This window comes from Beta vulgaris, chromosome 2, assembly GCF_026745355.1.
Source record: "Beta vulgaris subsp. vulgaris cultivar EL10 chromosome 2, EL10.2, whole genome shotgun sequence".
NCBI lineage: Eukaryota > Viridiplantae > Streptophyta > Magnoliopsida > Caryophyllales > Amaranthaceae > Beta > Beta vulgaris.
This window is the reverse complement of record NC_079203.1, coordinates 42,285,814-42,313,478: the sequence shown is the minus strand read 5'-3', so window position 1 is coordinate 42,313,478 and position 27,665 is coordinate 42,285,814. Positions and strand designations below refer to the sequence as shown.

General features: G+C 39.2%; 3 protein-coding genes across 7 annotated transcripts; 1 reads left to right on the top strand and 2 right to left on the bottom strand.

The window, feature by feature from the left end:
- Positions 1–3,467: 3,467 nt before the first annotated feature.
- Positions 3,468–6,454, top strand: LOC104886625 (UDP-sulfoquinovose synthase, chloroplastic). Its single transcript, XM_010671095.3, has 3 exons — positions 3,468–3,695; positions 4,385–5,466; positions 5,801–6,454. The coding sequence occupies exons 2-3, from the start codon at positions 4,420–4,422 to the stop codon at positions 6,200–6,202; spliced, it is 1,449 nt and encodes a 482-aa protein (XP_010669397.2). The 5' UTR covers positions 3,468–3,695; positions 4,385–4,419; the 3' UTR covers positions 6,203–6,454.
- Positions 6,455–9,131: 2,677 nt separating this feature from the next.
- LOC104886624 (putative uncharacterized protein YDL057W) lies at positions 9,132–24,598 on the bottom strand. Of its 5 annotated transcripts, XM_010671093.4 has the most exons (7): positions 24,422–24,595; positions 13,498–13,616; positions 12,876–12,958; positions 11,914–12,035; positions 11,106–11,270; positions 10,690–10,783; positions 9,132–9,563 (listed from the first exon to the last, which is right to left on the bottom strand). In XM_010671093.4, exons 1-7 carry the CDS (start codon positions 24,507–24,509, stop codon positions 9,317–9,319), a joined length of 918 nt encoding a protein of 305 aa, XP_010669395.2. In that variant the 5' UTR covers positions 24,510–24,595; the 3' UTR covers positions 9,132–9,316. The 5 variants fall into 5 exon arrangements, with proteins under 5 accessions (XP_010669395.2, XP_057248638.1, XP_048495073.1 ...); XM_057392655.1 differs by lacking the exon at positions 11,106–11,270; XM_048639116.2 differs by lacking the exon at positions 13,498–13,616 and having other exon boundaries at positions 24,422–24,590.
- Positions 24,599–26,857: 2,259 nt separating this feature from the next.
- LOC125495001 (uncharacterized) lies at positions 26,858–27,330 on the bottom strand. The gene has a single exon (XM_048639115.1). It carries the CDS (start codon positions 27,284–27,286, stop codon positions 26,918–26,920), a length of 369 nt encoding a protein of 122 aa, XP_048495072.1. The 5' UTR covers positions 27,287–27,330; the 3' UTR covers positions 26,858–26,917.
- Between the last annotated feature and the right edge of the window lie 335 nt (positions 27,331–27,665).

Sequence of the window (27,665 nt, the reverse complement as noted above, 5' to 3'; positions counted from 1 at the left end):
TATTAGTGAAAGTATTGGGTCAGACCGTCTGACCCAATATTCTCGTCAGACGGGCTGAGCCCAGTACTATAATATACAGCAACGACGGCGGTCGAAGGATTCTCCACCATTCCCACATAAAACCCACCACCACCACCACAACCACCACCACCACATTACAAAGCCTCATCCATCTCCACCGCCACCACCTCAGTTCTCGATGCGACACTACAGGAGAACTTCTCCTCGACAAGGTACTATTCGATGGTGGTTATTACAAACCTTACAGACTTAATATGTTCAGGCTAGTTTGGAGGACAATCTTTGTGATAGTTATGACCGTAATCTCAATGCTCTTACCTTTCTTCAACGACGTAGTTGGATTGCTTGGAGCACTCGGATTTTTGGCCATTGACTGTATATTTCCTAGTAGAGATGTCGAAGAAGGAATTATCAAAGATGTTATGGACTGATGCCGCCATTAAAGCTATTGAGAGTAAAGCTGGTTCAAGAAAGTATAAGAATTTATGGCCAAAAGCTGTTTTGGAAGCCTTAGATGATGCTATACACTACCTTAAATGGGACTCTGCTCTTAAGGTAATTTGGAAATTCTTTCTTTATCTGTCTGAAGTCGAACGGCCAATTTCCCAGTAGAGATGTATATCTCGCAGAAAAAGATTCCCAAATGGAGTACTAAATGGATTTGCCTTCAGATGCTTAGTTTTGCTTGCCTCATTATCACCATTACCGCTGCTGCTGGATCAGTTGCCTCATTATAAGGAATGAAGAAGAAGAAAGTGAGAGAAAGCAGAGGTTAGTTTTCTTTTCAGTTGGACTTTGTTTTCTTTCAGTTGGACTTTTGTTTCTTTCAGTTGGACTTTGTTCTTCAGTTGACTTTGTTTCTTTCAGTTGGACTTTGTGTTCTTTCAATTGGACTTTATTTTCTTTCAGTTAAACTTTGTTTTCTTTCAGTTGGACTAACTGAAACAAAATGAAGACTACCTGAAGAAAAATGAAGACTGCCTGAAAAAGAATAAAGACCAACTGAAACCCAAGTAAAGCACAAAAACCAACTGAAAAACAAAGAAGACTAACTGAAAACAAAATGAAGACTACCTGAAAAAAAAATGAAGACTACCTGAAAAAAATTGGAACCACCTGAAAGTCGTCCGACCAAGATTATGGTCGGACGAGTCCGACACAATATGTTCTCTATTTGTTATAATTAAATCTTGACATATTCTCCATCAAATAATTTCACGCAATCAAAAATCTTGTCATAACTCTCTTTCTTCTCATTTTTTAAACTAGCCTTTATATGCACGCGATGCGTGCGTTAATTTCAAAATTTGTTATTCTATTAGATACTCTATTCATACTTCATTTATAATTAAACTTAAATGTGAAAAATTCAACAGTTAGATGAATTTAGATATATTGATTCGCTAATGTAAAAAAATAAAAAGGTTGTGAGTGATTGTTAACATTAATTTTTTGTGAATGAAATTGAGCAGAAAGAACAAAAATAATGAGTTGGTTTAACTGGATTAAAGAGTATCAAAGCTAGTGAATGTTCAGACTGTTCATGTGCACGTTATGTATGCCATCTTTTTTTATAAGGTATAAATATTTTGTCCATTTAATTTTTGATTGAAGTATTTGATGCATATACTATTTTAAACTTGTTTTAAATGACAAGTTGGAATGAGAATTTTTAAATGATTTGCTTTTGTAATTTTTTTCATTCCATTAATTAGATCATTAAAGGTATTTTAGTCACTTCAAAAGATGATACCATACCTCCTCCCTTGGCTTATATAATAGAGATAAGCAAAGGCAAGTTTGTTTAACTAAGCAAAGATAATATCAAAATCTTACTTCGGGGATCTTATCAACAATTCCTAAAAAGACATCTTGTAAATCATTATCTTATACTACCTCCGTTTCTTTTTCATTGTTACACTTTGACATTTTACACTATTCACAAATTGCACTTTGACCCTCGTTTGTGATTTATACGTGAATAAAAACATAGTCATGCGGGATCTTGTTAGATTCCTATTAGTATGTATTTTATTAATATGTGGTTTTTATATTTTTTACAAATACAAAATTAGAGATATTAAGGCTCAAAGTAGTGCACCGGCATGCGTGAAAAGTGTAAGTGTAACAATTAAAAAGTAACGGAGGTAGTATGCACTATCAATGACTAGCACATAATAACAAAAAAGTTATAGATTGACAACAATAAGGTGTGCCATGTGGGTGGTGGGTTTGCCACCAGCTCGTTTGAGGCCGCCATGCTCAACAGCCCAAGCCCGTTTGAGGCCCGACTCATTATCCTCTACGTGGGCCTGCCACGAGTCCGTTTGCGGCCCAACCTGTTGTCCGCTACGTGAGTTGTGAGCTTGTTACGATCAAGAAATTTTAATTTAAGCCCGACCTATTTGGCCTGTGGGCCGAACGCCAATTTTTTTTTAATTTTTTAGTCTAAAACTACTAATAATCCAAAAAACAACATAAAATACGGACCAGACCTGTAGGAGGCACGAGTATGGCGTGTAGGAGGCACGAGTATGGCCTGCAGGCATGTGGGCCTGGGCCGTACCGTGGGTAAATATGGAAATTTGAAGCCCAGCACAACCTGGTCCGGCCGGCTTGCCCCAAGTCTGTGGGCCAAGCTCGTCAACAGGCCTGACCTGGCCATGGGCCAGATCTAATCAAAATAATTGTTACCAATAGGCTTGGGTCTAGAGCTTAGATTTGGGCTTGGGCTACTCTTTGCAAATTCTCGTTTCGAGAAAGCAATTTACTTTACACTCTCACTTAGGGATGGCAAATGGGCAGGGCGGATGCGGATACCCCTAAATCCACACCCACCTCCACCTAAATTTTCCATACCCACCACCTACCCGCCAACCATGGCGGGTACAAGTTTCCATATCCACCTCCGCCCCACGTGGGTATAAGATTATACCCACACCCGCTCCACCACCCAAGTGGATATCCATTACCCACTTATACCCGCCCATCACCTAGGTGGATTTTCCACTCGCCCACCTGATTTATTTTCTATATATAATCTATTATATAAATTAGTTATTACAAACATCCATTTCAAAGAAAACAAAATACACATTCTTAGTATTCATATTTCTTAATTATTTTTTACAATTTTTTAGATTTATGAACATAATTCTTATTTTATAAAGGTAAATTAGTAAATATCATACGGGCGGATGGATATGGGGCGGGGCGGGCGGATATTGGGCGGGGCGGTGGATTTGGGGCGGATGTGACCTCATATCTACACTACCCACCACCCATGGCGGATTTGACTTTTCGTATCCATACCCACCCACTACCCACCAAAGTCATCCATACCCGCCCCAACTGGGGCGGATGCGGTGCGAAACCCGCCAAATTATACCCACCTGCCATCCCTACTCACTAAATTACTTTTGTTACAGATAAGAAGATAACAGCAATGATAATGTCAGGAAAATAAAATAAAATAAAATAAAAGTAGTTCCAAGAAAGAAAAATAAAAGGAATATCCTGCTGATTATTCGACAAATCCAAGCTCAAAATCTATGGAGTTCCTGTGACTATCCTACTCCACATTAGCAACACTTCAAAATTCAACCCCTTTCTCTCTCCTATCTATTTATGAGAATTTCTGTTGAGTTTGCTCTGATTTAAATCTTCAAAAACAGGTACTGTAATCTATTTCTGTCAAATTTGAGCTATCATATACTGTTACTTGAATTCAGAATCGTTAGAAATGTAATGGATTGTTGAACTTTCAGGTTTATATGTGTGTATCGTTGACATTCATTGCATGCCTGCTAACTGTTTGATAGAATGTCTGTGTTGATTTGTGCTCCATGATCTCTCCTGAAATAATGATTGTTTGTTAAACAAATTTCTTAAAAGGGGGTTTATAGTTGAAATGTTGTGTGAAATTTAGATGGAAATTTATCTGAACTATGTCCTTCTGTTATGTAATTTAATATCTAAATGGTAACTATTATGATGGTGAATGTTGTTCAAATTGCAAAAGGGTTTCTTTTGTTGATGATTGAACAACCCGATTCTCATTGGATGCCTAAATATAGTGAATTTACGTTACTGCTTGAAGATCATTCTGTATGAATCAGTTAAGTAAAGTTTAATCAAATCCATATTCTCTATAATGTTGTAGTTTGCTCATATTTTCAATAAAAATCCGATTTTGCCAATATAAATGTTTTTCCTAACATGGTTAGAAATTGCCATGTGATTGTGTGTGGATGTAGTAAGATCAAAGATGTGATGACATAATTGAGTTTGTAGTTTATGATTTGCTTGTTAATGAGAATTACGTTACTTTGTGTTTTAGCTTACTTGTTTAGTGCAAATGCAGCTGCTTTGAACATTGTTGAAAACCCAATTGTCAGCATGGCTCATGTACTTTCAGCTTCTTGCTCTGTTAAAGTATCCCCAAGTGAGAAACTTTCCTCCAAATGTTGGAACGTGGGGTTGACAAAATATCCTTTATCATTTACTCTGCATACTTCAAAGTCGTCATTTAAAAGGCTTGTTCACCAAGGAGATAACCCACAAAAATTAACTGTTATCCGTGCAACCACTCTCCCTCTAAACCAGAAAACTAAAGCTCAATCTGGCACTAGTTCCTTTGAGAACAATGGCAATACATCTGGTCGAAAGAGAGTAATGGTTATTGGTGGAGATGGTTATTGTGGTTGGGCAACAGCCCTTCACTTGTCTAATAAAGGTTATGAGGTTGCCATTGTTGACAACCTTGTTCGCAGGTTATTTGACCATCAACTTGGCCTTGATTCCTTGACCCCTATTGCCTCGATTCAAACTCGCATTCGCCGCTGGGAGTCTTTGACCGGTAAAACAATTGAACTTCACGTTGGTGACATCTGTGACTTTGAGTTCTTAGCAGAAACCTTCAAGTCATTTGCACCTGATGCTGTGGTCCACTTTGGAGAACAACGGTCTGCCCCATATTCCATGATCGACCGTTCAAGAGCAGTGTACACTCAGCAGAACAATGTAATAGGGACTATCAATGTTCTGTTCGCTATAAAGGAGTTTGGGGAAGATTGTCATCTCGTAAAGCTGGGAACTATGGGGGAGTATGGAACTCCAAATATTGATATTGAAGAAGGTTTTATAACAATCACTCATAATGGTAGAACAGATACTTTACCTTACCCCAAGCAGGCTAGCTCCTTCTATCATTTGAGCAAGGTCCACGATTCGCATAATATAGCCTTTACATGCAAGGCTTGGGGGATTCGAGCAACTGATTTGAATCAAGGTGTGGTCTATGGTGTGAGGACAGACGAAACTGCAATGCATGAAGAATTGTGTAACAGATTTGACTATGATGCTATTTTCGGGACAGCACTTAATCGGTTTTGTGTTCAGGCTGCTGTCGGTCATCCACTCACTGTCTATGGCAAAGGGGGGCAGGTAATATTTTGTAAATTGTTCTCTATCTGCTCAATGCCTTTATTTCTTTGATCGAAAGTAACCAACATATAGTAGTTGTTGAAGTTATGAGATAAACTGGGGCTGGTGTTATTGGTTACTTTATTTCATTTATACTTTACCATATGGGAGTTCTTAGCTTTCTTCTGCCATTAAGCTTGTCAAACAGAAAATTCTCAGGCATCAGATTTAAGTTTGATATAAATGTTAATTTGGAAATGGAGAGATCATATCGCTTCCCTTGTTATCTACAGAAATGTTTACAGGAAACGTTGTACTTGTTTCTTCTTCTAACGTTCTTATTTCATTGTTCCAGACTAGGGGATATCTTGATATAAGAGATACAGTTCAGTGTGTAGAGTTGGCCATCGCAAACCCTGCAAACCCTGGTGAATTTAGAGTCTTCAATCAATTCACAGAGCAGTTTTCAGTACGAGATCTTGCTGCCATTGTAACAAAAGCAGGAGAAAAACTCGGGTTTAATGTTGAAACCATATCAGTGCCCAACCCAAGAGTCGAGGCAGAGGAGCATTACTACAATGCTAAGCATACTAAACTTGTTGAGTTAGGTCTGAAACCGCACTTGCTATCAGACTCACTCCTCGACTCTGTGCTGAATTTTGCAGTTCAATACAAAGATCGTGTTGACACGAAACAGATTATGCCAAGTGTATCATGGAAAAAGATCGGGGTGAAACCACAAACTCTTCGAGCTTAGTGTAGGAGAGAAAAAAAGTTGCATTTCACTACAAAAGCTAGCAGACCATCTGTTTGTGACAATATGTCTGCCATCGTTTTATCAATTAGATTATTCTTACATAGAGAAGTTAGGCAGCTGTAGATGTGAAACTTATTATGCTGTAACTGTAGTATGTTTGCAGTTTCAGGGTTTTATGGACAGTACTACAATGTAATTCTTGCATGTCCTCTGCCATTGTTACTAAAATAAATGTCTTCTGCTTCTTTGTTAGTCACTACTTCAAAATTTCTGATGTGTTCTTTCTCCAACTGATGAATTGAATAATTGGCCAAGTAATATAAAAAACTTTGAAAGTTTTTGGGGGTGCGAATTGCAAGCCCATTTCAAATCTGAACTTCTATTCGTCACCCCAAAATTACTAAAAAATCGCATCAAGAAAAGTTGAAATTTACATCTTCAACCTTTTCTTTCCTTTTCCCTTAACCACCACCCCCACCACCAACCACCTCACTCCACCACCATCCACCTCCAGCCAGCACCACCCTCATTGCCACAACCACCCACCAGCAGCCCCCCACCCCCGTGCAAGCCACCACGAGCAAGTCGCAAAACCAAAAACAAAAATTTCAGTCGCGTCCACCGCGGAAACGTCCAGACGCGACTGAATTTTTTTTGGGGTTCGTTGGTGTTGTGCGTGGCTTCGGTGGTGGTTTGCGTGGTTTCGGTGGTGGTTGTGGGGATGGAGGTGGTGGTTGTGGAAAAGAAAAGAAAAAAGGCAAGGATAAAATTGGAAATCTTTGGTAGAACGGTGGTTTAGTTGCTAGTGTGCGTGGCTTCGGTGGTGGTTTGCGTGGTTTCGGTGGTGGTTGTGGGGATGGAGGTGGTAGTTGTAGAAAAGAACAGAAAAAAAAGGAGAAGGATAAAGTTGGAAATCTTTGGTAGAACGGGGACAATTATGGGACTATGTTTAACAATTTGGGCATGTATTTCTGAAGATTTAGTGCTCTAAGCTAGTTGACGCATGAAAGATTTCATCAATAAAGCTACCCGACAACACCTTTGCAAGTGCTGCAACTTTCGTGGTCCCTGCCTGGAGTTTTGGATAGTGTTAGAATTTAGAAGAAATGCCTTTGCTCTTTGACAACCTGAGCTAGTAATATGGTTGAACAACCTCCTGGCAGTTTCGTTTCACATCTATCTGTCATTTTCTGCTTTTGTTGTATAGAGAGCCACAAAAGCAGTAATATAAACGAAAAACGATCTCAAGTCTTGGTTACTATACCGTAAGACTTTACAAACCTAGTTGGCTAGCATCAATTACGTGTAAGTTTTTTTTGACATCGGAGAAATTGTGCATCAATTAAAAATGAAAGTATCCTAGTGCTAAAAAACAACCAAATGAACATAAAGAAACTAAATTGAGCTGGACTCGCTCTTACACAACAACTACAAAATACATAAAGAACTTAAACTAGAATAAAAACTGTTCGATCTAGTGGATGACGCTTTTTCTGGGGGATGACAATCGCCAGAACCTTGCTGAAAGGAGTGGGAGGAGAGGCTTGATTTCACGAGCGGGGCAACCAAGTACTAGCGAGACGATGAACTCCACAAGACCAATTCGGGTGACCTTTTGTCACCTGGACTTCTATGGTCAATTTTCCTGAAAGAGTTACATTTTTGTGTGGCTTAATACCCTTTTGGAAAGGTATTTCAGGCTTTTCCTTAAAGGAGAAGCTCAAATGAGTTGACGCGCTATAAATCCAATTGACAAATTGGGGAGCCGCCTTCAAATATCGTTTTGTCAAGTCAATGATAAATGAAATCATTGCCAAGCGAGATTAAAATCTAACCAAGGTTAGATCTCGAAGAACCATCCGATTATGAAAATCGGATAAAACAAACCCCAAACATGAAATCTCTTGTCACGCAAACCCTAACCAACCACATAGACAGATGGATTTAATAAACACCACCACCATACTAATCAACAACACCATACTAATCCAATCAAAACCTCAACAACGAAAATAGTTAACTAAACCGTAAAGTGGATAAAAGGGAACACACTTCCAAGATCAAAAGCAATACCAGGTGAAAGCACAACCACCGTGAGAAACTACCTACACAACACTAAAGGGGGAAGGGGAGGGGAAGCCCGATATCTTTACGATTTTCCTGATACTACACTAAGAGGGGAGGGGGAGGCCCAAAACTGACATAAGGGGAGGGCGAGCGGAGGCCCAAAACTGACAACAAAGGGGAGGGGGAGAGACACCTAACCACGAAACAAGGGTGAGGGGGAAGGGAAGCCCAAACTAAACTAACTCACGGTGGGCGGTGGAGACGACGGAGACACGGCTGGAGCAATACTAGTGGTTGAAGGGAGAAATTGCAACCGAAAAACTAGGCGACGAGACCAATGGAAAAACCGATCGAAAAACTAGATGACGAGACCGATGGAAAACTAGGCAACGAGGCTGAAGGCTAAGGGAACCGATTGAAAACGGACAAAAAAGGCAAAGAAAAAAACAATGGAACTCGCCGAAGATCCGCCGGAAACCTGCACGACGCCGGATCTCCAGCGAGTTCTAGGGTTAGGAGTATACTTTTGTAGAGAGAAGGCAGAGGATGAAAGTGTAGAGAGAGAAAGGGGGTTAATTACGTGTATTTGAGGTACTAAAGAGCACTTCTCTCTACAAAAATAAAAGAGCACTTCTTCTCGGTCACAATTTCCTATAATCTTCATCCCATATTAGTATAGGCTTTACGCACTTTGATTTTTTTAGTCAAATTTGGTAGACTTATCTGGGGGAGAGGGAGGATTGTTCTTGCATGAAAAAACAAATAGCAGTTCAGTTGAACCCTAAGAGACGTCTAATTGTAGATAATTAGTTCCTAAGAAACATACATACTTCCAGCACGATACCTTAATGAAACTTTAAAAGAGGCCATACCAGTATGCAAAAGTTCATATATGTTAATCCCAAAGGATGATGCATTATACGGGTTATCATCTATCAACAACATACTATTGTTTTCTGGTTCTCCAGAAGCTTCCATTTTCCAACCCCATATTACACAGGGTTGATGTTACATTAGGCATCCTGAACTAAGAAAAAAGAAACACCATCAAAGTTTTGGACAGATGGAAGAACGACCTCGTGCATGAAAGAGCAAAGCATCTGCTGTGTCATCGCATTGATTTTGATTCCTGATAAAATCTAGGGTTACTTGTACCAATTCATTTTGATGCAAAGTAAATTCATGATCCGCACCATCTATAATTCGAAGCGTGTGATTGGCAATAACTTCATCAAATTCTAAGGCATCTTTGACTGGCACAATTTGGTCCATGGAACCATGAATTGTTAAAACCCTGCAAGGAAGAGCTACTGCATCAGCAAATTTCTTAACTGCTAAATGGAACACTAAACTCTAGAGACTAGACCACCAGAAACACCGTTCAGAACCACAAGTGACGTATGCATAGATCTGCCTGCTAAGATTAATGGTTGTTAAGACATTAAACAGAAAAGGTATATGGTAATTATACAAGTATTCAAATACATCATATTTTCAACATTTTCAAAAGTTGCAAGGAACCAATCCAAGCCCCCACTCTTGTTTACTTATGCAACGTGTGTTATGATAAAGGGGACGATGGGAATTGGGAAATGTGCATAAGAATCGGTAATGAATGTGATGCAAGAGGTATTTTGCTAAGATCACAACAATTAGTTTGAGAGAAGCAAGTCCACAATAAGGTGTGATGTAATAGATAATAAGATCACCTTTCAATGTGGGTGTTGCATTTGTGTGGTCATTTAATAATCTTAAGCAATCCTATTTCTTTGCTTCAGATTACTCGTATCATTCTTTCTCCACTTAATTAGCCTCAATCTGCTATGCATTGGGTATTAAGGGAGGGGTATTATGGGAAGCACAATAAAATTAGGTTAGCTTGGAGAGAAATCAAGTTAGTTAGCTCATAAATAGAAGAGATTAGTGAGAAGAAATCAGGTGGAAAAATAGATGAGAAAATTGGTGAGCTTTTAAGAGTTCAGTTGGGAGAGAATCAAGCCTCTCGAAAGCTTGAATATCATTTAGTTTTGCTGTATTTTCAGTTATCAATCAAATACTCATTATCTTTCTCATTTTCTGTCATCAACCGTGTCAAGGTTATGTTAATTTATAACAAATCTTAGTCAGTTCTTACCACAAGTCAGCTGAAATCAATTAATACTTGCTATCGCTGATGTTTCCACTAATTGCCAGACAAAACTAAGCACCAGTTTCACAAACAGCTGCATTGACCTTTCTGAGCTCAATTTTACTCTATTTTATCGAGGAACTTGAGTTCACTACATATTAAGGCACAAAAGGTGAAAATTGCACCTCATAAGGCATATACTAATGCAATGGAAGATGAAACCTTTTGATTATGAGTGAAAGGTTCCTGATAACGAAAATTTCTGATACAATCAAACTGGCTAAATTCTGACCTGCAGTCCTCACTTATTAAGTGACATGCTGATCGAACATCTGTAGAAAGGCGATCCATTAAGCTCTTCTTAGTTACACGATACTGAAATTTTCCTGCAACAGGACACCGCTAGCCAGTGAATGTTCCTCTGCTGCTTATGCTTCAAAGAAGCCAAAAGATAAATAATGTAGCTAATTATGAGAAAACACTAAAACTTAAAATAACAAAAAGTTTGAAACAGGATGGCTCTGGTTCCAACTTGCATAACAGGGAGTAGGAAGCATGTGATACCAAGTCAAAAAAAAATATGTTGCTTCAGCAAGTACAGGAATACAATTACAAGGAACTTCCAGAAGAATAAATAAATGAAGAAGTTTCAGCAACAAGATCAGCATATCTGAAGCTCTGAAAGCTAAACCCTTCACTTTAACTTACCACTTTTGCTATTAACATCAATAAATCCAGCGTTCTCAATCCTTTCTAGAAAATTCTTGCCCAGGCGACCTTCAATGCCTTTCTTCAGGTCAAAGCGGCCAGAAATATTTATGACTCTATGAACATCATGGTATTTTGCAGCATACAGCAGCACCACATTTCCTCCTGCATGAACCTTTTTCAAACTCCAGTGTTAACTTATTCTAGTGTTACTTCACTTGCTAGCAAGCTTCCGAAAGTAACCAAAATAAAGTTTCAAGGTAGCAAACTGAGCAACTAGAAAATTAAAGTAAAACAAAGAAAGCTTGTGACAAGGAGATTCTAGGTTGCGAATCCTCCTTGATTGTGCTCCAATAATATGGTTACATGTTCGAACAATCGGGTTCCTACTTCATTTCTTTGTACTTTTCGGTTTCATGAATTGCAAGGTTGAGAAACTATATCCCGTAGTCCTAGTCCTTAATTTGTCAACTTTTCATAATTAAGGGCTGAGATGAAGGTACCATTTAACAGAGTTCTTAACTTTATACCACCACAAGCTATATCCATAGACCATAGTTTCCAATCCAATAGGCAAATAGTTAGTATACAATGCAAGCCATTGAGGACTAAAAATGATAAGACATGATACAAGTACTCCTGAATCATATTCTTTGTGCTCTATTAAACCCCATAGCTCAAACAGACACAGACTTCATATATGCTTCTTCAAGATAGGGAGAATGAAGCAAAGTCCTTCCATCTAAAATATGTCAATATCGATTTTTATTTGCTATTTAAGTTTAAAAAGCAGGGCTACAGTACAAACCTTTACTGTGACCAACAATCATGGTTATAATACGGCCAATTCCGCGGAAGTGTTGGGCAACTGCATGCAAGTCCTCAGCTTCTCTGTGATAGTTGCCATATCGAAATGAACCTTCACTTTCACTACATGAAGAGCAGAAAAGATTTCTATCAATGAGTCAGCTAGATGAATTTTTCCCAATACTCAACATATAGATGTGCCAACTAAAAAATTTGGCGAACCATTTATTGCTGTCATGCACTAAAATTTCCACGCTCCATGCGTGTTTCTAAGTCCTTTGCTTAAACAGAGAAGAATATACCATTTACGAATACATATTAAGAAGTAATATACATTTTCACTCACAAACGCTTATTTTCATGAATCTAGAAACTCCGACATAAAAAAGAAACTGATAGACTACATAATACAGAGTTTGAACAATATAGTGAAGGGCGTGGTGCAGACACAACTCACAGCTGCCTAACCACCATTTCAGATTGTTAGATTGGATACTTGTGATTTTTGTTTGGGGAAAGAGGAAGTGAGGGACAAGAACCAATCATTTCCTGGGAAACAAAGAAGCTTTACCTCAAATATCCGCATACAACAAACCATTATCCGTTGCTTCATAGTTTACAGGTTTTTTCCCTTATTTGGGGGGGGGGGGGGTTCCTTGATTACATCTCTATCTTCTTTTTGTTGTCAGGATTAACTTGTTTAATTCTCTTTCCATGCAAGACTAATTTACATTGTCCAAACCCCTAATACTTCACCATGATTTCACTAAAATATCTTTCATGAAAGTCGTGTTCTTTCCCTCCTCTCTCCACCACTCCATTACAGTGTATGTTTGGATATCTAAGCACCATTTATTTCTTATCAGGATTATAAAAACTTTTTGGTAGATCCCAGAGTAACATAGAAGTATAAGACTATTATTCCGGATGGAGGGACTATGTAATTCAGTTCACAAAACTCACCCATTTCCAGCAAAGTCAAAGCGGAAGGCACTTATTCCAGTCTTTCCTATTGCAGCAGCAAGGCTCACCATGGGAATGCGTTCCTGACATCATCAAATGATTGTTGACAGTTCATCCAACAAATCAGGTTGTTTCCTTCAATTCAATGCAATAGAGAAGCAGTTCATAGTCACTCAGGAAATAAATATCAGTAAACCACCCTGCACAATAATGCTTTACATTTGATATTTAGTTCATAAAATATTGTTCAGGATGCATTTCTAAGCCCATAAGGTATGAAGACTGTGGCATATAGCAATGGTGACAGTACTGTATGAATATTGCAACAACCAAGAACCATGTAGACTCTAATCAAACAACATCAAGGCATAAAAAAGTTGCTAATTTGGTTCCCATCAACGATTATTTTCATCACAATGAAAAGCATAAATGCCAATACACAACATCTGCTAGAAAAATCTCTTAATGCAATGAGAAAAGGCAATAAAGTATAGCAATAGGCTGAAGAGGCAAGTTTTTAAAATCAATCAGTCTCTCCATTGTACTGGTGTTCTGATGGAAGTAAATGTAATGCGTCCAAATTTGAGATAAGGCAGTCTTACTTCCAGCAGCATATACTAACCTTCACGGACTTAATTCCATGACACACAATTACAAGCTCCTTGGAGCTTGTATCATGTAATATCCCCACTAGATTTTCGCCATGATGGTTTGGTATGACAAGCTTTATTTGTACATCCGCTGCATAAATATATAGAAGAGCTTTTCAACGGGGCCAGGGAGAGGAGATAATAGCTTTCAAACATTAATAAATAACGATTGAGAGTGAAACGTAATAACATAGAGACAAGGAGAAAGTGCTATCAAAAGAAGCACAGTATTCAAAAGATTTAACAAATCTTAGATGTTCACCCCCAAAATTTGAGCAGCAAGAAGTTTTGTGCCTCTTTTATGGGCTTTTTTTCCCTAAGGTAGACCTTGTGGTTTATCAAATTCTGCTTTGTATTGTACCCTTTCTCTTAGGAATTAATTACCATAAGGTATCCCTATGTATTTAAAATGGAATTAGCTCTACTCTTGCTCTTGAACCCGTGTTAATGATTCAATTCCATTATTTTCATTTCTTTCGTAGTTTTAGCTTACTGAATTTCAGTTTTTTGGGGTGAAAAAAAAACCTAGATTTGGATTCAATAAACATTATTATTCAAGGTCTGCACACAAATGTTTCACCCAAAAAATCCAAAATTTTACCCACTTATGTCTACTGTTGCATATCCAACAGCCACAACAAAAGAGGAAAAAAGCTGAAATTATCAAATAAGTTCTGAAACATAGCAATAGTACCACCTGAGGAGAGGAAAAAAAGATAAGAACAAAGAAAAATTAGAGAACATTGCAAAACCAAAAAAAAAAGAAGAAACCAACCAATAAAACTTTTGACAAGAGTTCAATCACAAGGACAACACCAATACATTTTCAAAACAATAGAGGTAATGTGTGCAATTCTCTCAAAGGACGAGTACAACATAAATTCAAGAAAGTACAACGTAAGCCAAAGAAAATCCCTTTTTGTAAAGAGCATAGAGGTTAAATGCCTAAAGATCTAGAAACTAGACCATTCTATTCCTAGCTACAATGTTATAGTTTCAGGCCTCTTTCAATTCACTAAAGCCAATTTCGAATGGAAAGTTCGATCATGTTGAGGCCTTAACCATTCAATCAGTTAAAAGATTCCTCTTCTTTTGCTCAATAATGTGTTCATCTGCTATTAGTTCTCCATTTCTGTTGATCATACATCTTCAATCAAATTAGCAATAAGTACAACATTGGTCTTTGTAATCCCAAATTAGTACTGATTTGGTTTCAGAAATGGATTCAACTTAAACCGAATGATTATTATACTCCATAAAATTACTACTGAAGAACTGGATTTTTCACGACATATCATCAGACACAACACTATTCTTACGATACTTTAGGCATCTTTGAGATATTCTTGTTATATGCTTCTTCTTAGGAAATATATTATTCTCCTTGATTATCTCTCTTTCAAGGACTCTTGTAACCTATTCTCTTGTGTTTAATGAGAAATCTCAAGCTTGATTGTGCCTATTATTACTTTGCCATGGTATCAAGCAGGTTAAATAAAACCTTCCCTAAAACCACGATTTTTTTTTTCCGTCATGGCTGGCGAGGACGCTGTCAAACCTCCGCCACCATTAAAACCCGAATCTCATTCCCCTTTCTTCCTTGGGTCGCAGATAGCCTGGCAATTTCATCACGCCTACTCGTCTCACTCACGAGAATTACGCCGATTGGGCGGCAGACATCCACCTTGCCTTAATCGCTCGTCGCAAGTTCGGCTTCGTTGATGGAACAATCTCAAAACCCGAGCCGCCCTATACGGAGACTGATTGGCTTACTATAAATGCCATGCTCGTGTCCTGGATCACTAATACGATTACCCTCACCAAATTTCGTGAGGCTAGTAGGCTTTGGGATCATTTAAAGCAAGGATATTCTGTTGTTAATGGCCCTCGTATTCAACAACTATCCATTGCGCGTTGTGAACAATCTAAAACAATGTCTATTGCTACCTATTATGGGAAATTAAATGCTTTATGGGAAGAACTCTCTTTGCTTGAACCACCTATTGTCTGCCCTTGTTCTCCTTCTTGTAGTGTGTCTAATCTTTATTTGCAACGTCGTGAAATCGCAAGTTACATGAATTTTTGATGGGGTTCTGTTCTGAATTTTATGCTCAAATTGTGTACCAATATTTTGTCTACGAATCCACTTGCCATCTTTGAACCGCGCCTATCATCTTGCTCTTCTAGATGAACGGGTTCGATTTTCTCATGCTATCTTAGTCGAAAAAATTGGTGTTCCCGAGGTAGTCGGTTTTTCAGTTCGTGCTCCTTCATCTGGTGGCCAAGGCCGGCCTGTGTGTGGTAAGTGCAGCAAACTAGGTCATGAGTCCGCCACCTGCTGGGCGCACCTCACCTGCACTCACCGCAAAAAGACGGGCCATGGAGCTGCTACGAGCTCCATGAGTATCCCGATTCTATTCAACATATTTTCGTTTCTTCTGATTCTTCTCTCTTTGAACTGTGGCATCAACGTCTTGGTCATCCCTCTAACAACGTTGTAAAATTACTTCCCCCTCTTTGCAATCATAAGGGTCGTTTGCATCCTAATTGTGAAATATGCTTTCGTTCCAAACATACTAGATCTAAATTTCCTTCTAGTGACAATAAAGCTTCTAGAATTTTTGAGAAAGTACATTGTGATTTGTGAGGACCTTATCGCCATGTTTCTTCTAGTGGTGCTTGTTATTTCTTGACTATTGTTGATGATTATTCTAGAGCTGTTTGGACATATCTTTTGGTTGATAAAATGGAAATTATTTCTATGTTAATTTCTTTTGTGGCTATGGTCCAACGACAATTTTCTAAATCTATTAAAATTGTTCAAAGCGATAATGGCACTAATTTCGCTGCTTACTTGACTATTTTAATGCTTGTGGTATCTTGTTTTACACTTCTTGTGTGGGCACTCTAGAGAAAATGGGAAGGTAGAACGCAAACACCAACACATTCTAAATGTTGCTCGTACCCTTAGATTTCAAGCCCATTTGCCTATTTATTTTTGGGGGGATTGTGTTCTTGCTGCAGCTTATTTAATCAATCGCACTCCCTCCTTACTCCTCAAAGGCAAATCCCCTTTTGAATGTTTGTTTGGCCGAGTTCCTTCTTATGATGCTATTCATATTCTTGGGTTATGCTCATAATCAAAAAACAAACGGTAACAAGTTTGCTAGTCGCACTCGCAAATATGTGTTTGTTGGGTATCCATTTGGCCAAAAGGGGTGGAAACTATACGATCTTGAGACTAAAAGAGTTTTTTGTTTCTCGCGATGTCAAATTCGATGAGCATCATTTTCCTTTTCTCCATCCTACTGACACTTCCATTTCCTCTGATCCTCTACTCACCGACACTCTGCTCACCGACACTCAAGAACTTCATAGTGATTTTGATGACTGCAATTCCCCCCTCTCCACCTCCACAAAATTCGCCTACTGTTCCACAAAAAATTCCCTCTCCATCTCCTTTGTCACCTACTCCCCTTCCTACACCAAATCCACCACACACTGCCTCGCCCACACCCTCTACATAATCCCACATCCCTCCCAGCGTACCACAAACGCACAAACCCATTCTCTCCCTAGTCCAGCCCAAATAGTCTTTCATTCTCCTATGCCTTCTAGTCCGTCTGGCTATCTCCTGTTTCCAGCCCACTTCTCCCGCGCCTACTTCTCTCCTTTCAACTTATGGCCTCTCTTCCGGCCCATCCTCACCCGGATTCCCCTCTGGCCCATCCTCAGGCCTCCATTCTCCCTCTGCCTTGCATGTTCCCATTTCCCCCTCGCCTCGTCCCACTTTCCTCTTCCAGCCCACATTCTTTGCCTTCCTTGGACTCTTGCTCTCCCGAGCCTTCTTCTGAGGCCTTGGGCCGTGGTCAGCGCACCAAGGTGCCTTCTATTCGCCTCCGGGACTATGTTACTAATACTATTATTGCTCCAAGTGTTTCTTCCTTCTCTCCTATTTTCGGTTCTTGTTCTTCTTCAAGTACTCCTTATCCATTAGCACATTATATTAATTGTGACATTATAGAAAGTTTCTTGCAGCTCTTATTTCACAGCAGGAACCTCGTTTGTTTAAGGAGGCTATGAAGGATGAAGGTTTGAGAGCTTCTATGCAAACTGAAATTCAGGATGCTAATGGTACTTGGACTTTGGCTTCATCCTCCAGGTAAACAGGTTTTGGGGAGTCAATGGGTGTATCGTATCAAGTATCATTCTGATGGGCGAGTTGAGCGTCTCAAATCTCACTTAGTTGTTTTTGGAATTCATCAGCAGACTGGTATTGATTATAATGAGACTTTTGCTCCCGTTGCCAAAAATGACCATTGTTCGTGCTTTTCTTGCCATTGTTGCCTCCAAGCAATGGGAACTTCATCAGATGGATGTTCACAATGCTTTCTTACATGGGGATCTTGAGGAACAGGTGTACATAAAACTTCCTCCTGGTTTTGCTCAGTCTGAGTCTAATTTGGTGTGTAGGTTGCACAAGTCTTTATATGGACTCAAACAGGATCGTCGGTGTTGGTTTGCCAAGCTTGTCACTGCCTTGAAAGGGTATGGTTTCTCTTAATCCTACTCGGATTTTTTTTTTGTTCGCCTTCACTCATAGCACTATTCAGCTCAATGTCTCTGCTCCTATTTCCTTATTCAAGGAATATCTGAGTGATTGTTTCAAAATGAAGGATTTGGGTCCTCTTAAGTATTTTTTGGACATTGAGGTTCCCCGCGGTACTTCTGGTTTGTTTCTGTGTCAACGGAAGTACAATCTTGATATTATTTCTGACGTTGACTTGTTGGGTGCTAAGCCGTGTGGCTTCACTATGGAGCAAAATCATCATTTGAGTCATGATACTGGTGATTTGTTTGATGATCCAGAGCGGTATCGTCGCCTTGTTAGGCGACTTATCCATCTCGCTGTCACTCGACCGGACCCTGCTTATTCGGCCTCGCGTGGCTCATTGGGAGGCTGCGGTTCGTGTGGTTCGGTACTCGAAGGGCACTTTGGGGCATGGGATTTTACTTCGAGCGGATGGTGATCTCACTCTTCAGGGATGGTGTGACTCAGATTGGACAGCTTGTCCTATTACTCATCGCTCCTTGATTGATTGGCAGTCTTCGTAGGCCATTCCCCTATTTCATGGAAGACCAAGAAACAGCATACGGTTTCTTTATCTTCGGCCAAGGCCGAGTATCGTTCAATGATGGCTATCACTTGCGAGCTTAAATGGCTCAAGGGTTTACTATTAAGTCTTGGGGTTCACCATCCTAACGCTATTTCTCTCTTCTGTGACCGTCAATCTACTCTTCATATTGCTCAAAATCTAGTGTTTCATGAGCATACAAAGCACATTGAGGTTGATTGTCATTTTTTTTGTGATGCCATCAAGGATGAATTGATTGCTCCCTACTACGTTCCTACTACCGCTCAGTTGGCTGATATTTTCAATAAGGCTCTTGGCAAGTCTCAGTTTGATCCTCATGTTCAAGTTGGGCATTTGTGCTCCCCAGGCTCCAACTTGAGGGGGTGTTACGATACTTTAGACATCTTTGATATATTCTTCTTATATGCTTCCTTATCTTCTTAGAATATATATTATTCTTCTTAATTATCTCTCTTTCAAGGACTCTTGTAATGTTGAGATATTTTAGGATTGATTTGTTAGGATTTTTTTCCTTAACTTGTATTCCTATCTTTTTGTATGTGCCTCCCTATTAATGCTTAGGTAAATTATTCACGTTGAATAACAAATCAAACCTTCTTCCTAATATTTTGTCATCTATAAGATTCTGTCATGGTATCAAAGCATGTTATGCAAAGCACCATTAATATCTAAATTTTTTTTTTTTCAACATGGCTGGCGAGGATACACCGCCTCCACCGCCGCCTAAAATTGATTCTTTTTCCCCGTTTTTCCTAGGCCCCCAAGATCGGCCTTGTGACTTTCTTACTCCTACCCGGCTTCGTCATGACAATTATGCGGATTGGGCTTCTGATATTCAGTTAGCGTTGATTGCGCGCCGTAAATTCGGCTTTGTTGATGGCACCATCTCTGCGCCTATCCCTCCTTGCACCGACAGTGATTGGCTTACAATTCATGCCATGCTTGTTTCCTGGATCACAAACACTATTACTCCTGATGTAAAGAGTACCTTAACTAAATTTCGTGATCCTAAACGTTTATGGGATCATCTTCGTCAACATTTTTCTATTGTTAATGGACCTCACATACAACAAATAAAATCATCTATTGCCCGTTGTGAACAAACCTGTACCATGTCTATTTCCACATATTTTGGCCAATTGAATGCTTTATGGGAGAAGCTTTCTCTCCTTGAACCTCTTATTACTTGCTCTTGATGTGCTAAGTGTACTGCTGGTGATCTTCATCATCAACGCCGTGAAACATCTAAATGAGTTTTTGATGGGCTTGTATCCTGAATTTTATACTACTTTGCGCTCCAACATTTTGTCTTCGGAACCCTTGCCTACCCTTGATCGCGCCTATCATCTTGCCATTCAAGATGAACGGGTTCGATCCTCCCAATTCGCGCCCCTTGACAAGGCCTCTGAAGCTCTCGGTTTTTCTGTTCGAGCCCCTCCTAGTGCTGGCTGAGGGTCCTCTCGGACTATATGTGGGCAGAGTCACAAGCCGGGCCACGAAACTTCCTCTTGTTGGGCTCATCTCACTTGCTCTCACTATAAGAAGAAGGGACATGGGGCCTCTCACTGTTATGAGTTACACGGGTACCCAGACAGCAATAAGGGTACTGGTCGAGGTCGTCCCACTGCTCGCGCCAACGCCGTCGCAGCCGGTCCTGTCGTGGCTGCCTCCAGCAGCTCTAGCGCTGCCTCCAGAGCACCGGGCAGCACCTCTGCTTCCCTTCTCTTTAGCCCCGATCAGTGGAAGGCTCTCGCAGGCCTATTTGGTAATGCTCTTGTGTCTTCTAACAGGTTGAATGGTAAGTTTAATAATACTTTGTGGATTATAGATACTGGCGCTACTCACCATGTTACTGGTAATGACTCATGGTTATTTGATGTAAAACATTTTGATAGTCCTGTTGGCCTTCCCAATGGCGGTTCGGTTTGCTTAACGTCTCATATCACTCTTAAGAATGTTCTTTTTGTTCCAAATTTGAACTGCAATTTACTTTATGTGTCGCAACTTAGCGATGATTTACATTGTGATGTCCAATTTACCTCTTCGTTGTGTGTCATACATGACCCCATGAAGGCGCTGATTGGAACGGGGATTAGGAAGGACGGCTTATACTACTTTATCGGCACTGATTCCATTCACAATGTCTCCATTCCTTCTGCCTCTTCGCTTTATAGAGCTCTGGCATTGCCGCATGGGTCATCCATCTGAAAAAGTCGTAAAATTACTCTATCCTCTCTACAATCATAAGGGTAGTTTAGATCCTAATTGTGAGATTTGTTTCGTTCTAAACATTCCAAACGCATGTTTCCTTATAGTGATACTCGTGCTTCTCGTATTTTTGAGAAAATTCATTGTGATTTATGGGGGCCATAACGGCATGTTTCCTCTAGTAGTGCTCGTTATTTTTTAACGATTGTTGATGACTATTCTAGGGCTGTATGGACCTTAATTGATAAATTGGAGGTGTTTGCTCTTTTTATGTCCTTTGTTGCTATGGTTGATCGCCAATTTTCTCAAACTATTAAACTTGTCAAAAGTGATAACGGAACCGAGTTCAATTGTTTACTTGAGTACTTTGCTGTCACTGGTATTCTATTTCAAACTTCTTGTGTGGGTACTCCAGAACAAAATGGGAGGGTAGAACGTAAACATCAACACTATCTAAATGTAGCCCGTGCCTTACGCTTCCAAGCTTACTTACCTATCCATTTTTGGGGGAATCAATTCTTGCTGCTGCTCATCTCATTAATCGCACTCCATCTTTACTACTCAATGGCAAGTCTCCTTTTGAATGCTTATTTGGTCGAATTCCTCCATATGATGCTATTCGTGTCTTTGGTTGTCTTGCTTTCGCTCATAATCAAAAAACAAAGGGTGATAAATTTGCTAGTCGTAGCCGCAAATGTCTTTTTCTTGGTTATCCTTTTGGCAAAAAGGGTGGAAGTTATATGATCTTGACATTCTCGAATTCTTTGTATCTAGAGATGTTAAGTTCTTTGAGGCTACTTTTCCATTTCTATTTCCGGAAGATGTTAACATAGCTCCCCATGAAATGTTTCCTGAAAACTCTGACGTTCACTATGATTTTGACGAGTACGTCGCTCCACAAAATTCTGCCCACCACATAAAACGACCCACACACCACATTCTACCCAAACACCAACCAATGCCCAAACTCAAACTCCTGCCCAGCCACAAACATCGACCCACGAAACCCCTTCTGCCCCAACAACACAATCCGCCCAAACTCAAACACAATCCTCCTCTTCGGCACAATCCAAAACCTTCCCTTCTAATATTCCCACCCCCCCCCCAACAAAACCCTCCTTCCGTGTTTGGCCCAATTCCCCCCACCACTAATACCGCCCCTCCACCCGGCCCTCTTATTTCTAACCCAGCTCCTTCTCCTCACACGCCTAGTCACGTCACCACTACACCTCTTGGGCCTCTCTCTTCTGCTACCCACTGTCCGCCTACAGACACGGCCCAAACCCCTTTCTCCTCTGATCCGGTTTCTCCAACTTCTCCTCCTACGGCCTTAGGTCGTGGGCTCCACGACAAAATTCCTTCCACTCGCCTGCGTGACTACATTACCCATACCATCAATGCTCCAAGTGTAAGTTCGTCCTCTCCTTCTCCTACTTCCTCTCATCATTAAGGTACTCCTTATCCCTTGACTTACTATATAAATTGTGACAATTATTCTGTGAATCATCGAAAGTTTCTTGCAGCTCTTATTTTTTAACAGGAACCACGTTCTTTCAAAGAGGCTATGAAACATGACGGTTGGCGGGCCTCCATGCAAAAGGAAATCCAAGCTCTTGAGGACAATGGCACTTGGACTCTTGAGCCCCTTCCCTCGGGTAAACATGCTTTGGGTAGCTAGTGGGTCTATCGTATCAAATATCATTCTGATGGGCGTATTGAACGTCTCAAGTCTCGTTTGGTTGTCTTTGGAAATCATCAGCACACGGGCATTGATTATAATGAGACATTAGCTCCAGTGGCCAAGATGACCACCGTTCGGGCTTTTCTTGCTATTGCTGCTTCTAAAAATTGGGAGCTTCATCAGATGGATGTCTATAATGCTTTTTTACATAATGTAACTAATGAGGAAGTTTATATGAAGCTTCCTCCTGTCTTTGCTCGTATCAATCCTAATCTTGTTTGTCGATTGCGCAAATCTTTGTATGGGTTAAAACAGGCTCCTAAGTGTTGGTTTGCTAAATTGGTCACGGCTTTGAAAGGGTATGGTTTCTTGCAATTTTACTATGATTACTCTTTGTTCACCTTTACCCGTGGCTCCATTCAGATCAATGTGTTGGTTTATGTTGATGATCTTATTATTTCTGGGAATGATTCCGCTGCCTTATCTCTGTTCAAAGCTTCTCTTAGTGATTGTTTTAAAATGAAAGATTAGGGGGCTCTCAAATATTTTCTGGGCATTGAGGTTGCCCGAAGCTCGTCTGGGCTCTTTCTTTGTCAACGAAAATATACTATTGATATTATTTCTGAGGTTGGTTTGTTGGGTGCAAAGCCGTGCGGTTTTCCTATGGAGCAAAATCACCGTCTCGCACATGATGAGGGTCCCTTGTTTGATGACCCTGAGCGCTATCGTCGTCTTGTTGGTCGACTTATCTATCAGGTTGTTAATCATCCTGATCTAGCCTATTCTGTTCACATCCTATCTTAGTTTCTCCAGGCTCCTCATACGGCTTACTGGGAGGCAGCCGTTCGTGTTGTTTGCTATCTGAAGGGTACTCCTGGCAGGGTATTCTTCTTTGTGCCGATAGCGATCTTACTCTTCAGGGTTGGTGTGACTCAGATTGGGCTTTGTGTCCTATTACGCGTCGCTCATTGTCTGGTTGGCTCGTCCTCCTGGATTACTCCCCTATTTCCTGGAAGACTAAGAAACAACACACTTTCTTTGTCTTCTGGTGAGGCGGAGTATAGATCGATGATGGCTATTACTTGTGAGCTTAAGTGGCTCAAGGGGCTCTCGTTGAATCTGGGTGTTCAGCATTCTAAGGCTATTGCCCTTTTCTGTGACAGTCAGTCTGCTCTTCATATTGCTAACAATCCGGTGTTTTATGAACGCACCAAGCACATCGAAGTTGATTGTCATTTTGTTCGGGATGCCATCAAGGATGGGATGGATTGATTGCTCAATCTTATGTTCCTACTTCCGCTCGCCGACATTTTCACCAAAACGCTTGGCAAATCTCAATTCGATCTTCTTATGTTCAAGTTGGGCATTTTTGCTCCCCATGCTCCAACTTAAGGGGGTGTGAGATATTTTAGGATTGATTTGTTAGGATTATTTTCCTTAACTTGTATTCCTATTTTTTAGGAAACATTCTTATCTTTTTGTATGTGCCTCCTATGAATGCCCATAAAGATTATTCACGTTGAATAACAAATCAAACCTTCTACCTAATATTTTCTCATCTACAACATTCTGTCATGTAACCTATATTATCTCTTGTGTTTAATGAGAAATCTCAATCTTGATTGTGCGTATTATTACTTTGTCAACTACTACAGTAAAGTAATAAAAAAAGGCTTAAATCAATTAGATGCCCATCTTCCGTAGCAAGAAACCAAGATTGGATTTTTGCATAATGAACAATTGAACATGTTGTAACTTATTAAGTTCTAATTACAGAGAGACTAAGAAACAAAATTACGGCAATGGAATTATGGAAATATTAGCAAAATAAAGGCATTTTCAATAACTTACAGTAAAAATGGTTATGCTGGTTGATTCCTGCATTATCTCGCTGCTCTTCAACGGACGACTTCGAGCCTTCTCGTAGACGATCAACCATACTTTAGAGAAGTTGGACCGTTGGAAGTTGGAAGAGAATAGGGGAAAAAAATACTACTATGAGTTTGGGAGAAAAATCCATCGTTTTTCAGTGCTTGTCCGTTATTATCTTTTGTTTTCAGTTTTTTTAATTTTTTTTATAAAAAAATATAAATTAGAAAAAAAAAATTGGTTTTCAATTTTTGATTGTCAATTTTTAAATTAGATATTTAGGCTTCGTTCTTTTGGATTGAACCGAATTAAACAGAACTTGAAACTAACTGAATTGAACTGAATTTGTCTGAATTGAATTTTTATTAATTTAGCTCTAAAGAACATAGCCTTAGTATAACTGTATAAATATGACTACTTTTAAATTTAGTATACTCATTCATAAAACAAAAAAACTGAAAACTGATAGTGATATCGAACGAACCCTTAATTGTCATTGTGGCATAATAAACGAATTGATTAGGTTGAGTTTGGTTCGAGTTATTTATAAGTGATGAGTCATTTAATTTGCTTACAATTTTGGGTTATTTTGATCTAATTATTTTGAATTCTCCATCAGGTCATGCACGCATTAAAACTAGTCATAACTGTAATTCTAGTAATAATAATCCAAAACTATTAGAGTTCTTACTTATATCAAACACTTTTTAAGTAAGTTGCTCACAATGTATTTGTAATTCAATTAGCTCCGATATCTTAAGGGATATTGAATAATCGATTGAGTACATTATATAATTTTTTTAAGAATATTATACATGTGGTTTTAAAAGGTCTATTTTCTTCAACCTATTTTACTTAATTTCAGATGACTTAAGAGACTTTAAAAAAGTTTAAGAAAATAAGAAAGAGCTAAAATAAAATTCAGAAAAATTAAGAGAAATTTTGAAAAATTAATGAGTTGAAGAAAATTAAATTTGAAATGAACAAACTCGAGGAAGGTGAATCAAATGGTACAAAATTATAATTATTCAATGTTTAAATTTAAACAGAACGAAAAATTTACAGAGTAATTAGTAGTTTAGTATTTAACCTTAGCAAAACTAATTGGCAAGACGCCAATTACAAAGTCCTGAGTAAACTATCTAACTCTAACACCTGAAAACCCAACCCTAAACTAATTAGTATGCGAAAAAAACCCTAGCCTTCCCTCTTTTTTTTTCTCTCTCAAACCCTAGCCTCCCCTACCCCTTCTTCATCAATTAGGGGCTGCCATGGATGTTTTCATCCATGGTAAGCCCCTTTTCCCCTTTTATTTCCAGTTTTTAATTCATTTTCTTGTTTTGTTCAATAAATTAGTCTCTCTTTATGAGATGTGGGGTTTTTAGTTTTTGTTTTGGAAATCTCCTTCTCCCCTATGGGAGTTGTGAGTATGGTTCTTTTGTTTTTAGGTGTGAGAAATTTTTCTCATTGGTTGAAGTTCGAGACGCAACATGAAGGTATTGGAATCTCGGATGCGGTCAACCTGACTCGATCAAGAATGTTCTTCCCAAACTATATCAGAATGATAGACTTCTTCATCAATAGCTGCTTGATTCAGCAAATACAAGAGGGTTGTGCTGTATTGTTCGATCTGGTTCATTGTAGTTTTTTCGAAGACGAATTTGATTTAATCTTGTTTAATTGTATCTTGTTTTACTTTGATACCTATTGTAGATGCCGTTTGGCCTTCAATTAATGAAATTTCTCTTTAAAAAAAAAAAAAATTTAACTCTAACACCTTTTATTAATAAAAAGGCCTAGATAGCGCAATGTTTAGTGGTGATTGGTGAATAAACATGGGCCTTGCCTTGCTTGTTAAACTAGGCCAAGTTGACCAGTGTAAAATTTCGGTCAATTACATCCCACTAAAAAAAAAAAGTTAATGAGCCAAATATACATAATCGAATATACTACTTCCTTCATTTTAATTTAGTTATGACAATTTAAAATTACGGACTCTTAGATAATTTTGGAAAGAAGAGAGATAGAGAAAGAAAATAAAAAGGTCCCATGTGATAGGAGAAATACAGAGAGAAATTTTTACCAAAAATAGAAGTGTCACAACTAAATTGAAACTTTTTTAAATAGAAACTGTAACAACTAAATTGAAACGAAGGAAGTAATATGATTTCCCTTGGAGAAGGTGGGAACGGGTGAGTGTGGTAAGGGGTGTCTTAAACTCCCATGAGCCAAAGCTCAATTCTCTCACCTCCTCCTTGCCTGGGAAGTTGATCCCCCGTATTTCCCAGAGATGGGAAAAAATTGACTTTCCTTGGATTGCGCGACGAAAGCTCCTGAGTGCACCATGAGATGTTCTGGCGAAAATGCATCCATTAATACACCAGAACACATGCATATACATTTCAAGAATGTGTACTTATCATCAAGCAACAAATATACATTTCACATGATAACGAATCACAATTACAACTGATATAATTAGAGAAGGGCAACAAGAATAAATATAAGAAGAGCAGCCACAAAAGAATACTTAAGAGCAGCAACCACAATAGCAAATGAGACAGCCAAGAGCTGCCACACCACTTGGACGCTTGCCCATGTAAGCAGACCAGTCAATCCCACTGATACCACGTTATCTGGGTCTGGGTCAAGCAGAAGCTCTGTCCATTTCAGCTTAAAGAATGGGGCCTCCTTATTCTCACTACCATTTCCGTTGCTGGGGTTTGGCTCTTTGCTTATCTCATTTTCATCTCCGTTCCTCTGCTCTTTAGCACAGACGACGAATTTTCTACGTTTCTGAAACTGCTTCCCAATAGTTAGGTGCTGTGCCTGGATTTGGTGGGTCATACACCGTCTTGGAATTGGAAGCGGACTCGCAAGTATTCTGAAGTCTGAAAGAGTTTCGAGGCCTAACATATCAGACCCAAAACTGATGAGCAAAAATTAGTTTCCAGTGGACAGATTGAGCAACAGAATTGGAAAAAAAAGAGATAATAAAATGAGCAAATGCAAATTCCAACTTATGTAACAATCTGAAGCCAATCTAATGTAAGAAATTTCTCACACAAACAATGAGTCTTGTAGAAAGAACCAATTTCTTAATTTACAGAGAAAAAAATCCAATCTAGTTCCATTATCCAAATGTTCCTATATTCTAATTCAAAGTTACTTTTCTCAAAACACTAGCAAAGGATACAATCAAGCCGGAGCTTGTTCCTGAATGTCT